Here is a 14,248-nt window from a genome sequence, read left to right as displayed (position 1 = left end):
ATATACACACACACACACACACACACACACACACACACACACACACACACACACACACACGGGGGAGAGCAAAAGGGAGGGAGAGATGGCAGCAAATGCTCACACAGCCAAGTCTTGGCAGAGTTGGAAAAAGCCCTCTAGAAATTCTGATACTCCCCAAGAGTATCAGCCCCCCTTGTTGAGACTCACTGTTGTGGACAGAAAAAGAGTTCTCCAAAGCATCGGAGGCAGAGCAGAAGTCAGTCACAACATTTATTGAGCACTCATGTGTACAGAGAACTGGGCAAAGCACTGGAAGGAAATACAGCGGAGATTCAACAGCTACTGTCGCTCGCCTCATGATTACATTTTAAGTGAATGGAGAAGATACACACACGAACATGTATAAACTAACATCTAGACACATGCATTTCTTATTCACCACTGTAAGTTATCATGAGCGTTTACCGAAGTAACTAGGGCATGAGAAGCCACTGGGACATATGGGCTAAGTAAAAATCAAAGATACATTTCAGTGCTCAGGTTCAAACTTACCACTCTGGTGATGAGTGGAAGCTACCAGAAGACACTAGAAAATACCAGAAACTCGGTGAATCTATTTTCTTAACTCTATCGGTCATTTTATTTCAAATTTAAGAATTCAGTTTACCATGGAATAAAGGCAATTGACTCAACAAAGTACTAGAATAGCTTTACGTTAAAAACATTTTTTTTTTTTAAAGTAAAATCAGCCTATTGATAGTACCGTTTCCAAAGGTCAGGCACAGATTCTGAAAGTTAATAGCATTTTTCTTCTTTTTTAAAAAAGCTTCCATTATGTGAAAGACTTTCCAATAAATTTAGTGAACGGAGGCATTTTATTGCTCTATATTATATTTGGGAAAACTTGTTTATATTCTTACAGGTTTTTAAAGTTATTTTAAAGTAGGGTTGCCAGATAAAATATAAGATATATTTTAGTGCATGGGACAAACTCATACTAAAAAAACTTATTAATTGTTTATTTGAAATTAAAATTTAACCGGACATCCTGTATTTTATTTGCTAAATCTGGCAACCCTATTTTTAGGTTAACATACCTTTGGAATTTCCAAAGGTTTCCAATAAGGTGTGGGGAGCAAAGAGGCTAATTTAGCTTCATTTATATGCTAACACTGTCAGAGGGGAAGGCTTATTCTTCTGGCAGGAAAATGGTAGGTTTTGTAGGATTTACTCAAATATTGGAGACATCCTCATTTCTTACACCTTTTATCATCACTATTTTAGCAGTGCACGTTTTAGTCAGTTGAATTTTTACCTTGAAATTTTTGACAGAGATGACTGGTTAGAATTATTAAAATAAGATTGTAGTCTGAGGAATAGAAAAACTAACCTCTGGCTTGAAAAGTCCCCTATAACGTATGTTCACATCCTCAATCATTTCTTCTCTGTTAACACTTTATCCCCCCAACCCGCAAAAAAACAACAAATGTCAACACTCACATCTTGTTAAATTATACAACGTCCCTTCCCCTATTCATGATCACTTCCTGCCACTCTCTTCCCCTCCTCTTTCCATATTGATTTTTTTTGATAATTGAAATCACTAGCCCTTGTGCACCACAAAGAGTGTCTGTCAGGCATGGATCAATGGGTGGTCATGGACCCAAGAAAACAGGAAAAAGAAAAGCTCACCTCTCAGATGCTTGGAGGCATGAAAACTATGAAAGAAAGTGGTGGGGAGGGAGGGAGGAGGGCTAGTAGACTGGATTGACACACTCTGTTCTAGAAATGCATTTCCTTGTATCTAAATGTACAGTTCATGTCTTATTTTAAGTTGAGATTCTACACTGGAGGAGAGAGATTTCAACACCAAGTTTGCAAAGAAAAGAAGTTCATGAAACTCCAACCGTTGTAGAGGAATGTAGAATGATAACACTTTCTGAATTCCAACCTCCTTCCACTATTCTTTTTTTAAACACACCGAAGAGTATACCTATATGTAAAGAATGTACTTCTCTGTTCATATTCCACATACACGTAAAATTACTATGAACATTAACAAACACATAGATTGTATTTAAAGGCATATACAGCCTTTGACTTTCAAAAGCTACTTGTTAACTGAGTCCAAGTATGCCAGTTTTTATTCTGGGCCTGACTCCACCTGTTTCCAGCTTGGCCAGGGGCACATAGGTTACAGCTCTCCTTTGTACCTGGAGGTCTTTTCAGAAAAGAGGATGAGTATGGGAAATTAAGTTGAGGCAAAGAAGCCACGGGGTTTCATATCACCATATAAAGGTGGAGTTAAGCAATATATATTATTAAAGTGGAAAAATATTTCTATGCCCCCTCCGGCATTTAACATTCCTTATGCTAAGACAGCATTCCATCCAGCTGCTTGCCTCATACTCTGTTCTTTTCAGAAATATAAGTTCCAAATTCCATCGTTTAGACAATTTTCCATATGCTGTTCTGATGACGACATAAACTTATGTCTCTGAATGTCCCTGACCGACCTCAAGGAGAACAAGCCAGGCTGTTCTTTTACTACAGAAAACGGCCGGAAGAGGGTTTGCTTTGTGTTCCCATTCGTGGTCATGATGAGGTGGGGGGCTACAGAATGTGCGTGAAAGAGTGATGGACTCCCCAGGGGCAAAGTAGCCCCCCCAGATTTTGCATCAGCAGAAGCAGCAGTGCACAGAAGGGTGTCCCTATGCGGAGGGAGAGCCCACTCTAGAGCCCCACTTCTAAAGCTCAGTAGGGTCCGCGTCCCAGTTTGAACACGTGCTTGGCAATTACATGTGCAGGAGGAGTCCTGTTGGACTCCAGTTACTGGCCTGCTGAGGTTCTCCTAATGGTGACTGGTATGGAAACTGCCTGCCTGGAGCTGCCTGGAAACCCAGTCCCGGCCCCGCCCTGGTAGTGTACCCCTGGCACCCGGGCGAAAGACGCCAAGCAAACAAGGAATAGTTCCCACTGGGGATGGCGCCTTCCTGCTCCTTCACTTCCTGCCTCCTCTGCCTCCTGCTGTCTTCTTCTCCTCCTTCTCTGCTGCCTCCCTCGGTCCCCGCTCCATCCTTTGGCGCTGGCGGCCCGGGCACCGCTCACGGGGGCGGGGCAGAGGCGCTCGCGTGGCTGCACGAGCGCCCGGACAGAGAGGCCCGGGTGGTCCTGCTCTCCACCTCCTCCCCCGCCTCCCCTCTCGCTCCTGGGGGACCAGAGTTGGGGCAGCAGGGGAACGTGGCCATGAAGCCGAGGCGGAACCGCTGGTTCATGAAGCAGTAGATGATGGGGTTGACGCACGAGGAGGTGTAGGAGAGCAGGAGGATGAAGGAGATGGGGGTCCCGGAGAGGCGGCGCTCGGCAGAGGCGGTGTCGAAGGCCCGCCAGGCGTTGGCGCTGAAGATGGGCATCCAGCAGAGGAAGAAGAGAACCACGATGACCATGAGCATGCGAATGACCCGCTTCTTGGCCATCAGGTTGGCCGCGGGGCTGCTGCTCCTGATGCGGCTGACCCTGCGGCGGCGGCTGGCCGACAGCTGCTGCAGCTCCAGCTTCCCTGGGGGCTTGGACCGCTGCAGGTAGCACCCATCGCGGGCCTCGCAACTGCCGCTGCTGCCGGGGCTCGGTTTCCTTTCTGGGGGGGCAAGGGACATCACTTACTTTTCGGGATGGGTCATGCCAGACAGAAGGCATGGAACACCTGCCCCCTGCATCAAGGGGCTAAACCACACTTGAACTGTGCTGTTGGGCAGGCGACCTCGGGCCTGCCCTGACATGGGTAGGTATTGTTTACACTAGTCCTTTCCTTCAAATGAAAAGCTACTTACAACTACTAAAATAATGTGTAGTATCTATGTACATAATTTATAATAGTAAAATAATATTTTACATATGTAGATTATAAGGATAAAAAACTGTTCAAGAATGAATAGGCACACTCTTCTTCCAGCTCCTCAGGGGGAAGTTTCCTGCTTGCTTGGGAAACCTCCAGACTGCTTTTACTGTGAGGACTCTGCATAATGAGCAAAAACCAAAGAAGACCTGAGAAGACCTTGAAGTTGTATAAGTGGTAAAGAGCTGAGTAAAGGGTTGGAGTGAGAAGCCGGGGCGGGGGTGGGGGGGGCGAGTGATACCAACACAGGTGACGGGTTAGTTTCTCTGACGAGTGGACTATAATGAAAGGTGGGGACGGGAGGCTCTGTGGCAGCTGCAACAGGAGCGAAGGGGAGGAGAGAGGATGGCGCCTGGAACTACAATTTGCTTTGGTTGCGGAAGGGGGTCCATTTGAATGCAACAGCACAGAGATCCTGGGACGCATGGGCCCTCAGCTTGGAATTGGGTGGTGTGTGTCTTATGTCATCTTATTCCACTCAGCACCCTTTTGAGAGGAATAATTTCTTCATTTTACAGATGAGGAATTGAAACACTGGGTCTCATGACTGTGCCTTAGGACACAGAGTCTTCTAAGAAGACTTTTGAAAACCTCTAATATACTCTATACACACTCTGGGTATATCTATTTAAGTTACAGAAAATAAGCTTTTGTCATCTTTTGGCATAAACATACAGCTAAGAGATAGTTACCTCTAGCAGACTTCTTCTGGCTAGCATCAAATTTTATTCCCTGGTAAAGTTCCAGAGAGATTAATCCATATGCCACCATCATCACAATTCCAGGAATAAGAAAGAGGATGAGTAACAGGAAGGTGTGCCTAATAAAATAAAAAGCAATCCAATAACCAGCATCTCTAGCATTTCAAACTCAGATGGGATGGAATAAGCAGGGTTCATCTCCATTTCAATGAGTCTGAGGAAACACATTAATTACTAGTATTTAATATCCTTGGAAATTCCCCATCTGGAGGGTCAGTCATTAGAAGTTGTTTACTTCTTTCCTTTCAGATAAAGTCTCTTATGAAGGACTAGTTAAATTGGAAAAGTTTGGTGTAAGTCTGTGCCTGAAACAAGTCTACATTTAAAACAAATGAGAGCTTAAAAAAGAAAAAAACCAACAAGCCAATGAGAGTAGGTGAATACTTCAATAAAACGGTTTCTGAAAAAATAATAAGAGCTTACATTCATTGATGACTTATTCATTTTCAATATAGTATATATATATTACTATATCTAATTCCCATAATAACTTTCGAGGTAGGTACTATTAACATAATACCCATTTTACAAATGAGGAAACAGACTTAGAGACAATAAATAATTTGTCCAAAGTTACACAGCTCGTGGCAAACGTGAGATCTGAACCCGAGCAATATGATTCTAGAACTCATGCTCTTAAGCATCACAGTATACCATTTGTTGACTTATAGCAACAGAATCATCTAATGCATAGGTAGCAATGATGGAAAACCTCCTTGGTTTTGCAAAATAAGCATTCTGGCTCTTCTGACCCATTGGCACAGCGGCAAGCTCGTTCTAGTGCCTGGAAGGCCAGAGCTATGCTTTCTCTAAATGTTTGATTCCTGAAGAATTGCAGCCTCATTCTTTATGAGTCTGGCCCCTAAATCACTTTTGCAGTCTGGCATGTGTAAGGTTATGCGATTAGGCCATAAAATTGTCAGAGGCTCACGGTGGCTGAGCTATTTCTCATTTCAATTGGACATGTTTTGATAAGAGTTCTTTTCGAGTCTTGGAAAAGTCCCTCATTTGCAACATAACTCTTCTTGGGTGTACGTGTTACTTGGTTGAAATGAAAAAAAGGAAGGCAAAGAAAGCAGAGATTATCTCAGTTTTGAGCTTTTTTTTTTTTTTTTTTTTTAAATCCTTGTCTGAAGTTTCCAACATCTGTGTTATTTAGGGTTGGTTTCTATTGCCAGTTTTTTTCTATGTACAGCTCATATTTTCCCATTTATTCCCATGTCTAATACTTTTTTAAAAAAATTTATTTATTTACTTTTGGCTGTGTTGGGTCTTCGTTTCTGTGCGAGGGCTTTCTCTAGTTGCGGCAAGAGGGGGCCACTCTTCATCACGGTGCGCAGGCCTCTCACTATGGGGGCCTCTCTTGTTGCAGAGCACAGGCTCCAGATGCGCAGGCTCAGTAGGTGTGGCTCACGGGCCCAGTTGCTCCGCGGTATGTGGGATCTTCCCAGACCAGGGCTCGAACCCGTGTCTCTTGCATTGGCAGGCAGACTCTCAACCACTGCGCCACCAGGGAAGCCCTTGAGCCATTTTTGAAAGTCTAGCTCCCTGCTTCTAAAACATGCTGGGAACTGGTAAACATAATGTCCTGCATTTGTGTAGCCTTTCTAAAGATATTTAGTGACATTTTCATAAACATGCTCTCATTTGAATCTCACATCCATCTAATGAGGTAGATAAAAACATATCTTTATTCTTAAATCTTTGTGTAGATAAAGAACTTGAACGTGAGGGAGGTTATATGAACTTGTCCAATATCACCCACTAGTAAGCAAAGAAACAGGTCCTAGAACCTTGCCTTTTTATTTCCAGTACAGTGTTCTGTGCAAGTACCACAGCTGCAGCTCTAAGAAAAACCACATGGGATTTGGAACTCATCCTCAGCTCTACCTCCAGTTCTTGGAAAATCAGAGCTCTTCCAGATACACATTGCATAGTGGTTAAGACCAGATGCTCTCTTATCTCTTCTAGGTTTGGGACCTTGAGCAACTTGGTTAACCTCTCCATGTCTCAGTTTCCTCTGTAAAATGGGGACAGTAATAGTACCCACCCTATAGGGTTTTGAGAGGATTAGTTGAATATATATATATATATATATATATATATATATATATATATGGCGTTTAAAACACAGCACTCTAAGTGTTTGCTGTCACTGTTACTCTAGAAAGAGGTTAGAGTGAACCTTCTCGATAAGCCTCCAGGAGACTGATCCCCCAGACACTGGACAATACATTCCAGTTTTTATTAAAACTGCAAAATTATATGGAGTTGTATTAAACAAATAAACCCATGCAGCCTTACCAGGACTGCTGCATGACATCATTTGGCAGTAGAAAGCGGCACATATTCGCGGTCTGATTGTTATTTTTGGTAAAAGGCACCAAGTTGCTATAAATCGGGTATGGAGTCATGATGGTAAAGGAGAGGCACCAGGTAGCGGCAATCACCTTCAAAGCGTGGGATTTTGTCTGCCAGACGCGGGACTGTAAGGGTTTGCAAATTGCCCCATATCTCTCCAGCGATATGGCTACCAGATTAAAGGTGGAGACACTCACAGAGGTGCCTGGAAAAGGAACAAAGAAGCTGGTTATGCAGGCTCTGAAATCCAAAGTTTATTTGCACAATGAGCTTAAGCATACCTGATCTGCGCAGGTGTGATAGATAGCAGAGGAAAACGCTCAGAGGGTAAGAATATTGTGTATGTATATCTAAAAAAAAATGATTTATTCCCAGCTTTGTTCCCAAAACGATTTGAGGCAGGTAAAGAAATGTGTTTGCAAATACATCTTATTGCCAATTTTTAGATAAGTTTATTGAACTTTGATTACAACCAACTCCTTCCTAGGCTGAAGGCGCTCATTAATTAATAACCAAGTGGATGAAATATATTCGTATCCCACAGAATAGGTTTCTGAGTGACCTGTAGAATAGCTTTAGTTTTGAGCATGATCTGCATAGTTAAGTTGACCTTTTTTTTTTTTTTGCGGTACGCGGGCCTCTCACTCTTGTGGCCTCTCCCGTTGCCTGCATCTGCAGGCGGACTCTCAACCACTGCGCCACCAGGGAAGCCCATAAGTTGACCTTTTAACCCAATATTCTCAAGGACTGTGACCCTGAAAATTCAGTGAGGTCTGAGCTGGGAGCATCAAAACTCTTCCTGAAAATTTCTAGTACAGACTTTTTTTTAAAAGATTTTTTTGATGTGGACCATTTTTAAAGTCTTTATTGAATTTGTTACACTATTGCTTCTGTTTCATGTTTTGGTTTTTTGGCCACAAGGCATGTGGGATCTTACCTCCCTGACCAGGGATCAAACCCACACCCCCTGCATTGGAAGGTGAAGTCTTAACCACTGGACCACCAGGGAAGTCCCCAAACTGTTTTTAAGAGTGAAATATTCTAAGTTTCAAAATGGAGTGTTGAAAAAATACCTAGTGAAAAAGGAAGAAGGGGAAACTCTCCATATTATAACTAACGTTTTTCTCTGGGTGGAAGGACTAGGGCCTTCCTTCTCATTCTCTTTGCTTTCTGTATTTTGTAAAAGGAACATGCATCATCAGTGAGAAAGGCGTCAAAACACCTTATTCAAAAAGATATACTTACGCATAGTCAAAAAAGCTTAATTTTCCTTATTCTTTTTTTTTTTTTTAATTAATTAATTTATTTATTTTTGGGTGTGTTGGGTCTTCGTTTCTGTGCGAGGACTTTCTCTAGTTGCGGCGAGCGGGGGCTACTGTTAATCGCGGTGCGCGGGTCTCTCACTGTCGCGGTCTCTCTGGTTGCGGAGCACAGGCTCCAGATGCGCAGACTCAGTAGTTGTGGCTCACGGGCCTAGTTGCTCCACAGCATGTGGGATCTTCCCAGACCAGGGCTCGAACCCGTGTCCCCTGCATTGGCAGGCAGATTCTCAACCACTGCGCCGCCAAGGAAGCCCAATTTTCCTTATTTTTTGTATTTTGTGTGTGTACATACTTATTATAATCTCTTATTCCCTTAAAATTCCCTTTAATTCTTCATCCATAAATTCAACTGATTCTTCTCTTATCTCTTACCATGATGGAGGAGTTCTTAGCCTGTGGCCTTTTGTGAAACTATGTATAAAAATATTCTTTTTCTAGGGAGAATATCCATATTATTCCTGAGAGACTTGAAGGAATCTACAACCCTGAAACCATTCTATAAGAACTTACGTTCTGAGACAGGATTTGCTGTGTTTTATAGGACTTTACTCTAAGGAGTTGATGACATTTGAATTAGAGGGTACAGCCCCAAAGTCCGCAGAGTCAAGTCTGTACAATGGGTCCACTGTAATTATAAACCCACCAACAGGCAAGCACTCTTTTTTTTGGCTATGTGTTAGGAGTTTAATGAGGGTTAACGATTAGAAACAGTATTGAGGAGAACATAAAATTAAGGGAAGAATTGAAATCGCTGGAATCAGAAATCCAACAAAACCGTTATGGTATTGCAAACACTTTCAGAATTATCTGGCTTTTCATTTTCTAGAACAGTCTGTCCTAGAAATTTTCAGGAAGAGTTTTAAGGCTCCTAGCTCAGACCCCAGCTATTTTAAAACATTTTGGGTTGAGGTGAAATTTACATAACATAAACTTAATCATTTTAAAGGGAACAGTTCTGTGGCATTTAGCACATTCACAATGTTGTGCAACTACACAAGCACTCTTTTTAAATCTCCTTCCACAAACCCTGGTTAAGATTATTAAATATTATCATAAGATATATACAGACAGGTCTTGAAAGCCTTAAGCACTATGAGATGTTGGTTATTATTATTGCATCATTGTTTAAAAATGAGCCTTTTCATTTATGAGTCCATTTTTCTTTTCAGAGGACTGGACCCAGATTGACACTTTCTTGGTTATTTGTTCATGTCACGCAGATCAGTTATTCATCATCATTTTGTCACTGCTGGATCTTGCTTCCTCAATTGGGAGAAATAAAGGCTTTTAAAGCTTTCCGGACATTGAAGGCTGCCCTAGCCCAACTCAGCTCTGCATATTTTGCCCGGCTTAGGTCAGAACACACAACAACCCCTTCCTCATTCCCCACCTCTCCTCCTCGTCTCCCAGCTAATTCTCAGAATGGGCAAGGGACAAAGCATTTTGGCAGACAGAGGGGACAAAGAGACATGTTTTGTTTCAGCTTTAGAAGAGCCACAGCAGTTGGCAAAGCGAGGTCATGTACTCACCACTGTTGTGGCTACCGATCTGGGTTCAAGTCAGCTCTGTAGCTTACCACCTGTGTGTCCTTGGGCACATTATTAACCTCTCTGTGCCTCTGTTCCCTCCTCAGTGAAACAGGGAAGGATAACTGTATATTCTTTATAGGGTGGTTGGGAGATAAAATATGATCATGGAAGTAAAAACTTAAAGCAATTAGGAGAATATCTGGTGCTCAAAAAATGCATTCAAAAATATTAGCTCTTGTGATTTTTATTATCATCACCATCATTTTGATTGGCAAAGACATAGACCTGCATATCTCAGCCAACCAGTGTCAGCTTAGCGACCCACAGGCTCTAGGAGCAAATTCAATTCCTCTTCTAGTGGCAGAGGTCTCCCTCTCTCTCTCTCTCTCTCTCTCTCTCTCTCTGTGTCTGAGATGGTCCCAGACCCTGGGAAAACAGTCTGGGAAGTGAATCCTGAGAAGGGAATCTAGACTTCTGATGAAACTGGTTTTCAAATAGCCCCTGTTCCCTAGGAAAGCCAGAGCAACGGCAGTACCCTCTTTCAGTAAGTACCCTGGCCACCCCAAAAGCCATACCTTGGGTTGGGTAGAGCTCAGAATACAATCAACAACCTCCAGGAAGGAACAGAACAGCTTGCATCTGTCTTACTTTCTAACAGAAGCAAGCAAAACCAACCTCTTCTGTGGCTTCTTACCAACTTATTCCACTTTGAGAAACTGACCCCTAAAACTGGGGACTGACTTCTGGGGAGTTATGAGGACTGACCCCCCCCATAAAGCCAGCTCCTCTGTCCTTACAGCTAGTCCCACACAGCCAGATGTTTTGTTTTGGCTGTTAGAGGTTGGGGAAGGTCTGGGGCTGAGCGGGGGCGAGCTCCAGAAATAGGCACCGGCAGCAACTCACCCATGAAGTAGGTGGTGGTCTTGCAGACAGCGCTCCCAAAGATGAAGTCCTTAAGCAGGCTGGGGATGAGGTTGAACGGCATGCAGAAGAGGCAGAGCATGAGGTCACTGACAGCCAGGGAGAGCAGGAAGATGTTGGTGACCGTTCTCAGCCTCTTGTTCCGAATCAGCACCGTAATGACCAGCGTGTTTCCCAGCACGCTGAGCAGGAATATCAAGGAGTACAAGAGAATCTGCACGGCTGGCTGCCACTCTGCGAGGAGGAACGCGGACGAGGGATGGAGGTTATGAGAGCAGAATGTTAAAACCTAGCACGCGCAGCAAACACTTATTTCCTGCCGATTTTTTTTTCCCCAGGGGCGGACATCATTGAACCCAGCTCTCCCTGTACTTACAATATTTTGCAGAAACAAAGTGAGGAGAGCACAGAGTGATTCAGTTGCTTCTAAAAGGTTGGTCTGTTAAAAGATCACTCAGGGAACCACTTTTTCTTAAGGACAAAGCTCCTCTAGTGAATAGTGATTGCTTTCTTTCCTAGCTGCTAAGCATTATTTCGCTATAATCACTTCTTCACACTGATTTCCCCCAAGAAAAGGCGGCAGCTAGGTTGTGACAGCACCTTTTCTGTGATGCTTGTAAGTTCAAGCTTTTACACTTGTACTCCCTTCTGGCTCCACTTCAGCCCCTCCTCCCACTGCTTTTGTGCCCCCAAGTCCTATACATTAATCCCAACTCTCCCCTGGGGAACAATAAGAACATTGGACTCAATTCTGCTTTTTGTTCTCTTACCCAAACTTCGGAACAGATGACTTTATCCAGCCTTGTCTCACGAGGACTTTGTTATATTTTCGCAAGTCAGCCTTTTCTTTGCTGATTTCTTCCCCCAACTTAATAGCTTTCTGAATTAAAGTATCAGCCTCTGACACCTACCTTTGGAAGCATAGGGCTGATCCAAGCAGAAAAGCGTCTCGTTTTCTATCCCCAGTTCGCAGGGAGGCGTCATGTTGCTTCCATTCAAGAGAAGGCTGTCCACATCCATCCTTGCTTGCTGCTTTTCACCAAGCGCTGGCGAGCTGATGAACGGCTCACTCTCGGCTCATTCCTCTAATGACCGACTGGAGAGTTTCCCAAATGCAACCTGCCCTGGAGGGGCAGGGGGGTTGGGGGAGTGATTGCCAGGTGTGGGCTTCTGAAGCCATTCTTAAAGGCGACTGGAGTTCCACACACTCATGCCAGCTGGGCAAGCATTTGCACTCCTGTCTTGCAAAGAGCAAGCTGATGCAAGCCAAGCCTGCTCCACCTTCCAGGCCCACCCCATTCCTGGGCCAGCCATGGGGCCCTGAGCACAGACAGCCTGATTGTAACTTAACCCTTCCTGGAGTGTCGCTGCTTTTCCGCACACATGCACACAGGTGTGGACACACACATACACGGACACATTACCTCTCTTCTCTGTATAGCAACCTGTCACCGTCCCAGACATAGGCAGAATAAAGCCCAAACTGGCCGTGTGAGACAGAAACAATGAACACAGTAACAGATACCATAATGCAGAGCATCAGGACGAAAGGACACGGAGGGACTGTGTTTCTACCTCCTTATATAAAAGCAGTTAGTGCCTTTTTAGCTTTGGACCCATGCCCAGCAATGTGTGTGGATATAACTACCGGTTGTTAAGTTCTTACCAACCACAGGGTTATTTCTCTGCCCTTGGAAACTGAAAGAAGCGGGGCACTTTGACTATAGGTGCCTGGATTCTTAGTACAGAAACACTTTAGTAAGATTTTCCATTCGTTCATTTATTCACTCGTCCATTCATTCAGCACATGTTCACTGAGAGTCAGCCATTTGCCAGGTACTTTTCTAAACACATGAGCAGATAATGAATAAGATTATTTCAGATGTGTAAAGCACCACAGAGGAAGTCAAGCAGGAAGGCGTAATGGAGAGGGATGGATGGGGGGGTGCTAATTTAGGCAGGGTGGTCAGGAAGGGCCTCCCGCAGGAGGGAACTAGATCAGAAAGCTAGATGACAAGGAGGAGGAAAGCTTGTGCCGATCTGGAGAAAGCTGCTTCTAGGCAGGAGGAGCAGTCTTCGTGGCAGAGGTCACAGCAAGAGTGAAGGCCCTGAGGTGGGAATGAACTTGACCTGTTTGAGTTCAGTTACAAGTAGGAATGAGGTGGGAGGTTCGGATAGAGAGGGGGACCTGGCCGGGAGCTCTAGGTTTTCTGTGAGGCTTTGTGGTGCTGGAAAACTCCTCCAGCCCTATTGTACACATGCTCTCCTCAGTTGGGACGTTTGGCACAGCAGGTGAGAGCAGAGGGCCCTGTGTTTCTCACATGTTGCTTGGCCCAGCTGAGACCTGGCCTAGACGCCTCTGGGACCCCTTGTGTTTTGACAGCTCTCTCGGTTGACAGAGCAACGTGTTATGTATTTGCTGAATACAGAATACTGAATACAATTTCATCTGCCAGACACAGATGAACTAATGGACATTTTCACCATCCAGGCTCAGGGTGTGGAGCTGGGAAGAGAGTGGTACCTCTTTTCTTTGAAACCATGAACAGCTCACGTTGAGGCACTTAGTCGTAAGAACTAGAAATTCGAGGAATGTTGGAGAAGCTAACAGTAATTATTAAGAAGACAAGCTTTGGCATCAGACAGACCCAGGATCAAATCCTGGCTTCACTGGTTACCTGCTGGGAAATACTGGGCAGGTTTCTTAACCTAAGGCTCATTTCCTTCTTTTGTCAAATGGGGACCAAAATGACCTCATAGTTATTTGTTATGAAGATTGATTGCCTCAGGACAGTGCCTGACACAGAAAAAGTGTTCCATAAATCACAGATAAAAATAACTATTATTATTATTTTCCTTTTACACACAAGGAAATTGACTCAGAGTGGCCATGTGATTTGCTGGTGAGAACCAGCTGTGGATACCCCCTCACTGACCGGCAGCCCCGTCCCCACTCCTCTTCCTGCAGCATAGAGCTTTCTTCATTGTTCTAGTGTCCTGTAGCCCGTTTGGAGCCAGAGCCCGTGTCTCTGCCTGTCATTCCTGCCTCGGTTCCTGTTGGCTGAATCTTCTCAGTCTGCAGACTGATACGGACCCTGCCCACTAGGAGGGGACCCAGTGCAATACTGTCCTGATTTGGAAAGGAATAAACATTCCGATTTTGAGCACTGGGTATAGTTAAATTTCACTGCACTGCTGTTCCCAGCAGCTGACTGTTTCAGCTACTTTAAGTGGGCTGATATCACCGTCCATAGAGGGTGCTTCCTAAGGAGGTTCCTCAGGCCCATCGGCTGCTGTTCCAGCCACTGCAGGGAACCTGCTGCTGAGGGTCCAAGAGCAGAGGAGCAGAGCGCTGGTGTCCACCTGCCCTGAACTGAAATGGAGCCCACCTTCCCTCCCTCCCTCCCTCCCTCCCTTCCTCCCTTCCTCCCTTCCTTCCTTCCTTCCTTCCTTCCTTCCTTCCTTCCTCCCTTCCTT

At 44.4% G+C, this 14,248-nt stretch overlaps 1 protein-coding gene across 1 annotated transcript; it reads right to left on the bottom strand.

Moving 5' to 3' along the window:
* Window positions 1–3,086: 3,086 nt before the first annotated feature.
* On the bottom strand, window positions 3,087–11,835 carry CCKAR (cholecystokinin A receptor). Its single transcript, XM_024119477.1, has 5 exons — window positions 11,683–11,835; window positions 10,754–11,005; window positions 6,943–7,204; window positions 4,570–4,697; window positions 3,087–3,619 (listed from the first exon to the last, which is right to left on the bottom strand). The coding sequence occupies exons 1-5, from the start codon at window positions 11,789–11,791 to the stop codon at window positions 3,087–3,089; spliced, it is 1,284 nt and encodes a 427-aa protein (XP_023975245.1). The 5' UTR covers window positions 11,792–11,835.
* Window positions 11,836–14,248: the final 2,413 nt, after the last annotated feature.

The sequence above is a fragment of the Physeter macrocephalus genome, chromosome 7 (genome assembly GCF_002837175.3).
Source record: "Physeter macrocephalus isolate SW-GA chromosome 7, ASM283717v5, whole genome shotgun sequence".
NCBI classification, from domain to species: domain Eukaryota; kingdom Metazoa; phylum Chordata; class Mammalia; order Artiodactyla; family Physeteridae; genus Physeter; species Physeter macrocephalus.
This window is presented reverse-complemented; position numbering and strand designations above follow the sequence as displayed.

Excerpts from the sequence above, each read along its gene's own strand:
- CCKAR (XM_024119477.1), bottom strand. The coding sequence starts at position 11,791 with ATGGATGTGGACAGCCTTCTCTTGAATGGAAGCAACATGACGCCTCCC. Across the intron at positions 11,006-11,682 it reads TCAGCCCTATGCTTCCAAAG|AGTGGCAGCCAGCCGTGCAG; the intron begins GTAGGTGTCAGA and ends TCCTCCTCGCAG. Across the intron at positions 3,620-4,569 it reads CCAGAAGAAGTCTGCTAGAG|AAAGGAAACCGAGCCCCGGC; the intron begins GTAACTATCTCT and ends TTGCCCCCCCAG.